The sequence below is a fragment of the Cyprinus carpio genome, chromosome B14, assembly GCF_018340385.1.
Source record: "Cyprinus carpio isolate SPL01 chromosome B14, ASM1834038v1, whole genome shotgun sequence".
NCBI classification, from domain to species: domain Eukaryota; kingdom Metazoa; phylum Chordata; class Actinopteri; order Cypriniformes; family Cyprinidae; genus Cyprinus; species Cyprinus carpio.
This window is the reverse complement of record NC_056610.1, coordinates 7,890,395-7,903,666: the sequence shown is the minus strand read 5'-3', so window position 1 is coordinate 7,903,666 and position 13,272 is coordinate 7,890,395. Positions and strand designations below refer to the sequence as shown.

General features: G+C 36.0%; 1 protein-coding gene across 1 annotated transcript in view; it reads left to right on the top strand.

The window, feature by feature from the left end:
- LOC109076953 (protein diaphanous homolog 1-like) overlaps positions 1 to 10,262 on the top strand; it is a 93,798-nt gene extending 83,536 nt beyond the window's left edge. The window contains 3 exon segments of the mRNA XM_042737719.1: positions 1,287 to 1,376; positions 5,477 to 5,555; positions 10,043 to 10,262. Coding sequence (XP_042593653.1) covers positions 1,287 to 1,376; positions 5,477 to 5,555; positions 10,043 to 10,262 — 389 coding nt within the window.
- The last annotated feature ends 3,010 nt before the right edge of the window (positions 10,263 to 13,272 follow it).

The following is a 13,272-nucleotide window of genomic DNA, read 5'->3' as shown; positions in this document are numbered from 1 at the left end:
ATTTTATTTGTTTTTTTGTATTAATATCCTAATAGTAATAAAGGTTTAAAAAAAAAAGTTTAAATGGGTTTTAAGGAAATTTTATATAAATATTTCATGAAAGTAACATTTATATTTGTCACTTCGAACACTAAATTGAAGTGTCATATCGACTTGCGTAGTGCAGTTAATGTTACAACTGTAAATCTATAATAAATAAATATGATATCTCTTTCAAACAGAAGATGTAACCATGATATTTTGGTGGACACTGGAAAACAGGAGTGAAATGCCTATTATGTGTTATAAAAAAAGAAATCTTAATTTTGATTTTCTTTTTTTAAGTGATGTGACATGTTATAATATATGTAAAATATAATAAGCAGCAGGGAGAAAATCTCCCCAGATCAGATTCAGTTTGCTGTTCCTGTACCGCACATTGTGGTGTTGTTTTTGTGCTACCTCATGGTTGTGTGTGTGCTTTTGTGTGTGTGTGTGTGTGTGTGTGTGTGTGTGTGTGTGTGTGTGTGTGTGTGTGTGTGTGTGTGTGTGTGTGTGTGTGTGTGTGATGTAGGTTGTCAGGTCAGATGCAAAACCATCTGGCTGCAGATTTTGCGGGGATTACAGTGAGTCTGGCTCTCTCTCTCTGTGTGTGTGTGTGTGGTGGTGTGTGTGTGTGTGTGTGTGTGTGTGTGTTTAGACTGCACAGTGTTTTTGTTAGTTGAGGTCTTTGGTCCATTATGTGTGTGCTAGCTTATGAAGGAGTGTGTGTGTGTGTGTTGTGTTTGTGGGGGAGGGATCTTAGACCCATAAATCTTTAACCTCATGTTGTACAAAGAGGACCTGATTGAAACCATCTGTCTACACACACGTGAAATGTTGACCTGAAACACCCGTTCACCATATGAAAACACACACACTTTCAACAAACTATTTTGCACAGACAAAATATGTTTAAATCACGCTGTCCTTCCCCTCATATGCGTGTGTGGGGTACAGTAGTTGCCTCTTGGTTCAGTTGTTATGTAGGTTAATGCATCAGTGGGTGAAAGATAGGGGGCGCCGTCTGCTTTAAACATCTTGTGTCTCAGAGGATTTTACATCCCATGATCTTTGCTTCTCTCTCTTCTGATGTCACTGTGGCTGAGACTGTTGCTCTGAGATTCTACATATGTGTTTCAGCAGTAATAACTTCAAATGTGTACTAATAATACTTCAATAACACTTCAGTGTATTTGTTTCAAATAGCAATGAGAGTATTATCTGTGTATAATTTTAATTGTCTGTGTGTGTTTGTGGTATTTCAGATTGGAATGAGACTGGTATCATGGATGGTTTGTTGGAGGCGCTGCAGTCTGGAGCTGCTTTCAAGAGGAAGAGAGGACCACGACAAGCAGGTAACACACATCAGATTAAAGTTGATTTATCATGTGCAAGGGATTACTGGTGTTGTTGGGAATACAAAATGCAGAAAAGTCACTATATAAAAGTTCCCATAGTGAACTGATACACAATAACAGATCAAAGAAGAGCATAGAAACAGTGATACACACACCAAAGTTTGTGGTTTTGATTTCCAGGGAAATCTTGATAAAAAGTGTGTTTTGAATAAAAGCACCTCCTTAATGTAAATGCACAGTGTCAGAAAGTTTGGGGTCAGATATTTATTCCTTTATTTTAAAGAGTGTTTAATTGATCAAATGGGGCAGTAAAGGCAATTATGATGTTATAAAAGGTTTCTATTTCAAATAAATCCTGTTCCTTTGAACTTTTTATTTCATCAAAGAATCCTGAAAAATAAAATGTATCACAGATTCAACAAAATTATTAAGCAGCACAATTGTTTTCAACATCGATGATTATTAACCAGCAAATCAGCATATTAGAATGAAGGATCATGTGAAACTGAAGCCTGGTGTAATGATGCTTGAAAATTCAGCTTCGATCACATGAATAAATTAGACATTTTAAAATATATTACAATATAAATTATTTTAAAAAATATTAATAGTTCAGATAATACTGTTTTTAGTGTATATTTTGATCAAATGAATGCAAGCCTTGGTGAGCAAAGAGGCTTCTTTTAAAAACGTTTAAAAAAATTACCAGTCGCACAACTTTTGAAATGCCAGAAAAATGCAGATATGACTTAAGAATTATTTTCAGCTGAGATGTTGATCAGAACTTCACACAATAGTAAAAACCATGTGTGCATTAATTCCCCTGTTTTCGCTGTATTTTAGACTACACAAACAGTGTGGAGCAGTGCTGTGTGTGTGTGTAACTGGATCTGTCGTTGACAAATTGGATACAAGATGTGCTGTCTTTGTGGAATAATGACCATACACTCACTTAGACTCTCGTCTCTCTTATCTCTCCGACCTCCGCATTCCCGTGCTTTTTATCTTTTGTTTTCAGTCCATGGACATACTCTCCCTCATTGCCCCTTGTGTTTCCATTCATTCCTCTCTTAAATCAGGCAATTTTTACTTCACATTTTTATATTCCCTCTCTTTTCAATATTTCTCTTCAGTTTTACTCTGTTTATTTTGCTTCCTTTTCAACTATGTAATTTTTCCCTGGAAGGGCGTCTACAATCTCAGTGGTGTTGGGTAGCATGAGTCATCAGTGTTGTTTTGAATTTTTAGCCTTTCTTTTAGCAGCGCACGACACAAGATCTGTTTCCAAACCTAGTAGACGCTCCTACCTAGAGAGCATATTAAGGCATCATTGGTGTATTCCTTGTTGTGAAATGATGTTACAGCCTCTGTAGATGTTCCAAATCAGTTAGGATCTGCCTTTGGAGGAAGTTGTATAGCAGACAAACCCGACGGAGCTACACGGGCGCCTGTGCACTCAAACCCCTCAACATATGCCCACACACACTTCATACATACCAAACACACACCCATTCTGCATATGTATGCATTCAATCTCACACCCACACAGAGTAGAGTTTAGATAGGCATTTTATACAGGACCGCAGGCATGCAGTGTGGAGACAGAAGACGCCCGCTGGTAACCTCTGACCCCCTTACCCTCTGCATAATTATTCATTCAAAGCCAATCAGAGAGATAACTAGAGCGAAAGACGGCATGCTGCTGCTTTAATCACATGCTTACAAAGACACAAATATACACAAAAATATGCTGTGCGCCTAATATCTAGTGGAACTACATTGGACATGTTAAAAAAAAATATATAAATAATTGGGCTCAACAATCCCTCTGAGCTTCACAAGGCTTTTGTTAGACAGATCCTATGTACCACTTGTGGGCTCGCATTTAACTTTACATTACTTCACGGCCAAAATGAATGATGATCATTAAACTACGATTAAACTACATAATGATTATGAAAGTACAAGACTTAGTACTATATTAAACAGCTACAGCAGTACGGAGGCAGTATTACTACCGTCGTGAAGATTAAAATATTTGGCATATTCCCCTGTGTAGTGTATAGTTTTGCATCTAGCTAAATTAATTAACCTAAAATTTTTATTGGTAACTTGAATCATTTATAACAATTAAACATTTTATCTACATCTAAAACTCCTTAGTAGGCTTTGTGCATCAAGTATCAACATAAAATACGATCACGAGCTGATATGTGCTTAGTGAGAGTTTCAAATCACAAATGCCATAAATTTTTAATCCATTAACTTAATTGAAATAAATGTATGGGAATAAATAAGATAGCCATTTGAGATATGGAATACTGTATATTATTTTCTTTGTGTACAATGCGCATGTTTCATATAATTTGTACTTATATTTGTTCAAAAATTCCTCTTGAATTGTGAATTACATTTATATTCCCAACACAGTTGACCCGATCCCCAGACACCTTAACCTACACCAAACTGTACCCTAACCTTGACGCATTTTGCAATAACAATTATGAAAAACAATAAGTACATTGTACATTTTTTTGATTGTAATTACTTAATATAAAATGAGACCTTGATTTTTATTTTTTACAGTGAAATATTACAAAAGTTAATAAGTTCTTATCGTTGGTTATTTATTTCATTTTTATTCTAAGTGAATAATAAATAAATGCTGATATACATTACATAGTATAACAAATATATTTACCTGGGTGTGTATGTATAAATATGTGGTGTGTGATGTAAAAAAAAAAAAAAAACACAAGGTAGAAAAAAATGCTAATTAAATAAAATAAAATATATAATCTTTAGTTTATTATTTTATATATATATATTATATATATTCCTATATATACTATATATATCTATATATATATACCTTATTAATATTTTTACTTTATATATTTTTTTTTTTCTTGTTTTGTTTTTTTTTTTTTTAATCGTGACAATAGTGGGTAATGGATCTTAGTCCAGGTAGACACCAGTATTCCAATTCGCAGAGAATTTAAATCAACAAAGGCTTGATAGTTTCCACTAGGAACTTTCAGTGTGGTAATTGTTCGTCCTTCACGAACCTGGATTAATAATTACAAAAATATATATATTATCTACCTTCACTGAAGGTCCATGCTAGGTCAAAGAATATCCACGTATGCTGTTTGATTACTATGATTTAATGTGCTATATGATTTGGCATTCAGAATAATCTTTTTAATCTTGCAACCTAATTTAGCGAACTGATAGTTGCAAATGAAGATGTAAGGGGATGGTGGGGTGGTTCTGTTTTTAGGCTGTTCATTAATCTACCAACACATCTGCCTTTGTGTGTGACCCCACACACACTCTTGACTCCTCCATGCCAACGACACCACACGTCAGACTCACACAACGGGAGACAGAGACACAACCCTGTTGCCCAAAACTCACGAGAACCATCAATATCCTTCATAGAAGTCCCCAACCCACAGTAAAACACTCCACAGAGATACACACTGTGTGCCAGCTTCCACTCCAAAGAACACAGCCAGACACACACACCTCTTTTGGTCCAGCTCACAACCTTGTGGCAGGACACAAAACCCTCTGACCATCCAACACAAAACGAGCACACACACTGCTGCTGCTGCTGCCTGGAGGAGACAGATACCCCACAGAAGTTAATCATGTTAGAACTACACACACACAGCAGTCAACATGCTCTGACTCGGGTGATACTACCACAACTCGAGACCAGAGCACTGTGTGAAGACTTGCTTATTTTTACTTCATTACCCTGGTGATAATTATCTCTGCTTTGTTTTTACATCAAGACAGTCTAAATATCTCACACACCACTGCAGCAATAACAAGAGTGCGATGACATTACTTCAAATTGACTTTGCCAATTCCCAAACCCAAAAGAATGGGAACCTCAGGAAGCTGCCCCCGATGGCAAAATAGCGAAAGATGAAAGCCATGCTTCATGCCAAAGGCGGACGCAGGAATCGCCGCCGATCATTCATTGTGGGCCGTGTTATCTAACGTTTACTGCTCTTGTTCATTCTCCTCTAATTAAAGAAGTTATTCGAACCCACAACAGCTGCTCATTTGACTAATCTTCAAAGGAAACACGCCATCTTCCGTTCCGATGATGGGCAACGAGTTCCTTGTTGCCGATGGCATTTCCTATCCGTTAAGCACCGGGTTCGTACAAGGTGCTTGGAGTGCTTGAGTCCCCTGAATTCCGCGGTCACCTGATTGCCTTTGGCAGCGACCCCTCCTGGCGCCACCCTTCTGACAAGCAGCCCTATTTCTGACGCAGGTACTTGAAAAGTACTTGCATTTTTCCAAAGGTGCAGTATATATGAATAAGTATTTTTCGTTCCTCTTGATACCAACAATCTTTTTACCAAAAATTAACGTGCAACCTGTGTCTGCGATGTGTCAGCCTGTGCTTTTTCAAGCTGTCGCACAAGTATCCCTCTGCACCTGATATTACTCCTTTGGGTGACGCAAGTGGTCTCATCGCGATATTGCATAAAAGTTGTGGTTTTAAAACCGTTTGTGAGGTATGTGCTTGCATTATAATTGTTCGGTTTTCTTGCGATTGCATGTGGCTGTTACGGTTATCATTTAGTAGCAAGTGTTGACAGCGCATCTCTCCGCTACTTCAGCCGCTCGGGACACTAACTCTTCCTCCGCCACTATACCTGTGAGTCTCCTGTGCCCCGGCTTAACATTCATCTAGGCGCACAAACACTCTGTGGCACTGTTTTACCGTACTCACTTACCCCGATGTGAAACACTATGGAGAATTCATCAACATATTTCTAAGTATGCGCGATTGTGTATGTCTCACCATTTCTCCAAAAATTATAATGTTCAAACGCTAGCTCCGCAGTTTGCAGGCGGCCAAATATTAACATTAGACATGTATTTAAACATCCCTCGAATCCACGCTGTTGGTAAAGTGAAGCATGGACATGCGAAGTTGGTGCCCTACTTGTAGATATGGGTTGCCTTATAATACATAATTAACTTAAGTTAGGTTATGTTCATAGTTTGTGTAGGCATATTATTATTATGTAGTCCTATTTTATCAGAGTTGTTCATTTAAAACCATGTAATTACTGTGTTTTGCTACTTTCTATTTGAACCAATTATTATTGCATTCATCAATTATTTTTAAATATAAATAGTCCCTACATACACGCTGTTTTTTCAATTATGTCATTTTTTATGTACTAAAAAAATATCAGATTAACTCTATTTTTTCAACCTACTAAGTAGATTACTTGGATACCCCACAACAATAATTAGTTCCAACCCTAGATTAGTTAAAATATTTAACACTCCTCTAACATCCCTGCCCGTTTGCTTTGGATTTTCGTGTGCATCGGCCAAAAGATAAATTTTGTCACTCTTAACTAAACATAAATCTTAAAATTCATTCATTGTCTCATTCTATGTCAGCCCCCAAGCTATACATGTATATCCTTCATGGGAGTCAGTGTAATTGCCACACACCCAGTGTTTTATTAGGCGTCCCGATTTAGAAGCTCATGATTTGCCCAGTGTATGATAAATGCTTCTCATTCTTCAGGTCACTATCATATTCATGAAAAAAAAAAACAAAGGGGCCAGTTTTGACTACGGAAAAGCGATATACTTTGCCATAGTATTCCTTTAAATGTTAAAAAATTGCCACAGTCATTGCATGCTTTTTGCGCTGTGGTACTTTATTTGTGCCATTAGTGTTAATTAGGTTTGTTCAGAATTTGACAGAGGACAACAACATAGTTTGTTAAGTAAGATCTCTAAGATTTTAGTCACTTGAATAACCAAAAACGTAGTGGTTGCAACGTGTATCGAAAGTGTCCTGGAATTTGTTCACTCGTCAGTTTCTGTTCCGAACACTGTAATGATTCCACTGCTCAAAAGTCTCAGAAGACTCAATCTTTTATTTATTAAGTTATTAAGTTAGCATGACAGTGGAGGTCAACAATGAAAATGTGCTTAACCAGGTGATTTTTATTTTATTTATTTATTGTTTTACCTGTAAGTGGTAAAACTTACCTTTTCCCTACCCAATCTTATGTTTTTTTTTCTTAACCATAAACACTATGTAACAAGTAATGTTATTGTAAGATTTTGTCTGATTTTCAAGTACAATCATACCAAAACATGCTTAATCAAACGAGATACCAAATTGAGATGGCTAAATGACAGCAATAAGTCTTAGTTTCTGAATTTTTTTTTATTTTATATTTTTTTCATTTCAGTTTCAAAAAATATATTATATTTATTGCGCCGAAACCAGACAAAAAAATGAAAAACTTTTTTTATTAATTATTTCCCGTATTGTATTTTTTAATTAATAATAATTATTATTAGATTAGATCATTATACAGTATTATATACTGATATAAATTAGAGCAGGACAACATTACGATCTTAAGACGTGTTTTCTTTTTCTTTTTTAATTTAGTTTATTTTCTAAAACAAAAAAAACGGGGGGAGGAAAAAGGTTTATTTTCAAATATTTGTTTACATTTTCATAGTACCCTTTTATTATTGTTGTTGTTGTTTTGTGTTGTTGTTATTTAGAATTTTGTCACATTTTTCAGAGACCACATTAGCAGATATGCCATCTTGTTAAAGACGGAAACTTTCACTAATACATTCCGTTGAGTCCATTCGGTTTTATATACAAGTGGAAACAAGACTTAAAATGTTACTAGACGTAAGCCACTGTGGCATCTCAAGTAAACTGCATCCTGATTTAAAAGTTTTAGATATTTGACCGTGGAAGAACTAGGACAAAAAATAGGTGTAAAGAGTAGAACTGTGACAATCTGACTGGACTTTTTTTGTGTTGTCCTGTTTCTGATTCATGTCACTCTGTAGTGCTGCAGTGAAAATGTCATTGCGTCCGAAATCCCCCATGACTGTATATTAAACATCGAAACATTTTCCCAATAAACTTGTGATGCATAATGGTTGCATTTTAATAAAGGAACACCAACCTAACAAAAAATACTGTCTTTTTGAAACCTGTTTTTAGACACAGTTTGTTTAGTAATAGAACAGTGGCCCATCAGTGTTAATCTCAGACTAGAATGATACCGAATAGAAACAACTCTCCTTATAAATGTTTATAGGGTTACCCATCGGATTCGTGACACTTACAACCCCCAAGCTGACCCAAACACCCCCCATGACGATACTTTTTTCTTACCCAACAGGACTCTGTACTGTAACTTATCAACAGCTCACATGGGACACGCTGTCTTTGGTCACCGTGGGTTGTCTGTGTGTAGTGTTGTGTGTGTGTTCTTTGATACCTCCGCGACATGGCTTGCATTACAGATGTTTGTCAAGAGATCGCTAATCAGTGGGACTATGGGCTTCTGCGTGTGTGTGTGCGTGTGTGGATCATGGGTTTCCTCTGCATGGGTCTGTGTTTTTGCATACAGGCTGAGAATGGTGAATGGAAATAATGAGCCAACTGACAAGTAATTTGTGCCATGAATGTCGGCACCACAGCGAGATTTGTTCTTGCACGCTGTTGACTGGACGTGTTTTAATACTTGTGTGATAAACCTCTGAATTTTCACCTCAACGATATGTCTAAATATAACCAACATAACTGCTCGCAGCGCACATATCTGATGTTATGCAGCTGTCTCTTATGTCAGGATATCAATCTGATGGTGTTTACAGGAATATTCCAGGTTATTTTCAACTTTAATGTGGATGAATAGCGCGTGCGGCATGCTTCAGATTATTACAGACAATGACTTCAACTCATCCCTCAGTTGTAAAACACATTTAGAGTAAAACAATTACAATAATAAAACTAGAAACATGCTAGATTGTGACACATCCAGTCACGTATCTGACAAGAAATTATTTCAATCAATAAGTCGTGTCTTTTTTTTTTTTTTTTTTTTTGTTGCAAAAATAAATAATACTAAAATTACCTTTCAAAAATTTCAATCAGTTATTTCCCGTGATTGTTTTTTTTTTTCTTTTTTTTTTTTTACAACTGCAAATTCAGCCTTTTTCAATATAAACTTGCAAGATATATAAACTCTGGATTGGTGAAGCAAAAGTTAATACGCGATGATAATAACGTAGGTATTGTGTCGGGTTTTTGTTTGTAAAACGTCTCTTAATGTGTTTGATATTTTCCAGGGGGATAAATATATGACTTATTGAACCTCGTCAATTTCCTTTCAATGTAGATGTGTCTTGATTTCATTATGTTTAGATATTTAAATAAATTGTTTACAGTGTTGTAAAGTAATCCTACCTCAAAAAATGGTTCAGACATTTACATTTTAATACATTTACATTTTAATTATTAATTATTTATTTATTTATGTGAGCTTCACATTTATGCTTTTAAACCTTTCAAGCCGTAAGCTTATTTTGTATTGTAAAATGTGGTCTGTTTTTCCTAACTGAGGAACAAGTTGAAATCTGAAATTTTCTGTAGGGATCATTAAGTGGAAAATAACCTGATATATTCATGTAAACATGTAAGTTGTTGGTTGTTTTTGACTGCAGTGTTTTTAAACAATGACCGTTGAACTCTAACACCTGTGTCTGACCTCACAGAGCTTTCCAGCTTGTTGTTTGAATATCTTTTTAATTGCCCTTCATTTACTTTGCCCTTTCCATTTCAGCCAAAAATCGAGAGGAGCTGGTCACGCCGTGACAAACATTCTCGCCAAAGAGCTTCTTCAAGAGGACGCCCCTCCAGGTGCCAAGAAAAGACCCATTTGGGAAACAGAGGACAGGAAGGAGCCCCTCTCCGGAAGACAGGGGCCCTCACTGGAGGACCTCTTAGATGATGCGCCGTTTACGGTCAAATTAAGGACTTCCTCTCTGATCCTGCCGTGTTAAAAGACAGACTGTGTTGGGGCCCAAAGTCTGCGAGGGCGGGGCTCTCGTTAAACCGCACCCCTTGAGTAAGCCTACATGGCTTCCTTTTGGGCCGTCACACTGAAGGAGTGGCCTCATCTCATCCCTGCCCACAGTCGTTTTGGTCATTTTCTAGCACTCTTTCTCTAAACACAAGGTTTCATCTTTCTATTGTCTGCATTTAAAAAGATTCCAAAGATTTGTATATAGATTCCAGAACATTTTTTTCCTTTTCCCAAAATTTTATGGGTAAATTCATTTTAAAACAAACATCTGTTCCTCTTAAACATTTAGCTTTTTTTGTTTTGCTCTTTTGATTTCATATGGCTGAAATAATTACATTATTGTACTCGAAACACAACGTGCCAAAAATGTCGATCCCAAAAATGCAGTTCAATTACATAAGGTGTTCTCACTGGGGTTCTGTAGCCATCACAAGGGGCCTGATACCTATTCACAAGATTATTTTTTCTCTTCCTGTGCTCTCCCCTTTAATGGGTATTTCATTCTGGGCATTTTAAGTGAATGGTGGTGTTTGAATCTCAAAAAAACTTGGATTTTTTACCGTCTACAAATTTTTGAGCCTCAATCAAAAAACCATTCTTGTATAATCATTGGGATGGAATTAAATTGACAATTTATGTAAAATGGTTTTAGATAGAACTGATAAAACATTTGTAAAAAAAAGTGCAAAATTGTTGCATTGATTGTGCATAAACTACTTCACAGTGGTTTTGTGAATAATTTCTGTGTTGATTGCTGCACTTCCCTACATTTTCATAGGGTTTTCATGAACGCATTGTTCAGTTATCGTGTTTTCATAAATGTCAGTTGTGTGTTTTTGTGTTTGTGCTATAGTTGATATGCTGTTTTTATCACAATGAAGATCCAATCTCCTGATACATACATCACACAATTTTCGTGGCGTTTTCCCCCATCACAAGATAAATAATTTTTTCATTTTCTGGCAGACATTGAGTAAAAAATCACTGTGAACTGGGCAAATGTAACATTGACCAGGTCCTTTTGGCTTTTTTTTTCTCTGATAAACAGTTTTTGGTCAAGACAAATCTGAGGGACTATAGCAGAGCACTTCTGTCATTGGTGCTGGGAAATATTGCACATACTTATTAACTTTAGTATTTTTCATTGCGTCTTTTAAAAGACAGTGTGCGAAAGTCCCTGCCTTTATGTCGACTGATCCCAGCAGATACTGTTTAACCTGTTGAGCATTGAGATTGTTCTCGAGTCGTAAACTGAGTTTGGTCAGTGACGCGGGGAATATGACCTCAAGAGTTTCAGCTTTGCAATATGACTTCCCTGAATGTTGATGTTGGCTGAAAGTTTGAGGGTAGAGATCACTGTTTTAAGCCATAGCTCGGACTGCATTTGTCAAGAAATCCTGAGAAATAAAATGCATTTATGTAATTTTTGTCTAAAAAAACGTCAATGTTTTGGCAGTGAATCGGGTATCTAAATGTGCCTATAAACCACAAGTCCGAGAGAGCTTAAGAACATCCTGTTTTTTTTTTTTTTTGGTTTTTTTTTTTTTGAGTTTTTGAAGCCAAATTTTCCGATTTTTGAATTTTGTAGACTGCAATTTTGGAGAACGGGGAGCCAACAGATTCGCTTCAAAGCCGATTGATCGTACTGATGGTTGTGCAAGTCAGTTTCACTTTATTAAAAAAGCTGGATAAAGATCACTGGAAAAAAAAAGAGACTGTGTGTTTTCTTTTTTGATGTTTGTTTGTTTTTAAGAACACGGTTTTTCCTTGTCAGTTTTTATTGTTTTATTGTAATAATATAGAGATGTTTTGGTGGGATTCATTTGGTCAAATGGTCAAAGGGCTTTTTGACTGTAGAGATTTTTATTCTGGCTGTCCCCTAAACCACACCATTAAAATATCATCTTTAAAATTTAATTCCACATTTTGTGTTTTTTTTGTGTGTATGTATATTCGTTTTTTTTGACGGGTTTTTGTTATTATTGGATTGAGGGAAATATTTGAAAATGGTACTTGTAAGGTATTTGTAGTAACTGAAATTTACTTATGGACCCCAAAGTATTTGGACACCTTACAATAAAAAGTATATATTCAAAACCTTTCAAAAAAAAAAAAAAGAAAGAAAATCCAAGATGTATGAGTTTTGTTTCTTCATCAGAACATAAATTTTGGGGAACTGTAGCATTATTTCACTTTCTCAGCAATGGATCCACTGCAGTGAATGGGTGCCGTCAGATTGAGAGTCCAAACAGCTGATAAAAACCCCCACCGTAAACAACAAGTAAACCACATCAATCCAGTCCATCCAATTAAAGGGGTGTGAAGCCAAAAACTATATGTTTGTAAGAAACATCCATCAAAATGTTTTTTTAACTTCAGTCCATTGCTTCTGGCAAAATACAAGTCCTCTATGCATAATAATGCTTCCTCTAGTAAAAATGTCTGAATCAGGAGAGAAATATGCACAGATCAAGCCAATACCCTTCTAAAAAATATAGTGGTGGGATTTTTCTGTGAAAGGACAACTTTTTCATGAAAGCAAGCATTATTTGGATTCTGGACTCATATTTTGGCTAGAAGCACCTTCAAACACCCTAATGATTGATTTGTTTTTTATAAACATGCAGCTTTTCAATTCACAGGCATTTATTGATGGACGGGTGGATGTATGGATGTTTTTATCAGCTGTTTGGACTCTCTTTAACGGCATCCCCCCATTGCTGAGCAAGTGATGTAATGCTACATTTCTGCAAATCGATGAAAAACTCTCTAAAATGAAAAAAACACTCATCTTCATCTTAAATGACCCCGAAAGTGATCATCTTTCTGGGTGAACAAATTTTTTTAATTTTGATAACCTTTACAATTTATTCGTTGAAGAGTCGTTTAAGAAAATCCAAAAAGTTAAGGGTTTTTCAGAATCCATGTAAATTTCCTAAACAAAATTTTTCCCTAACCTTTTTCTAAACACTGATAATTTTTTAAAG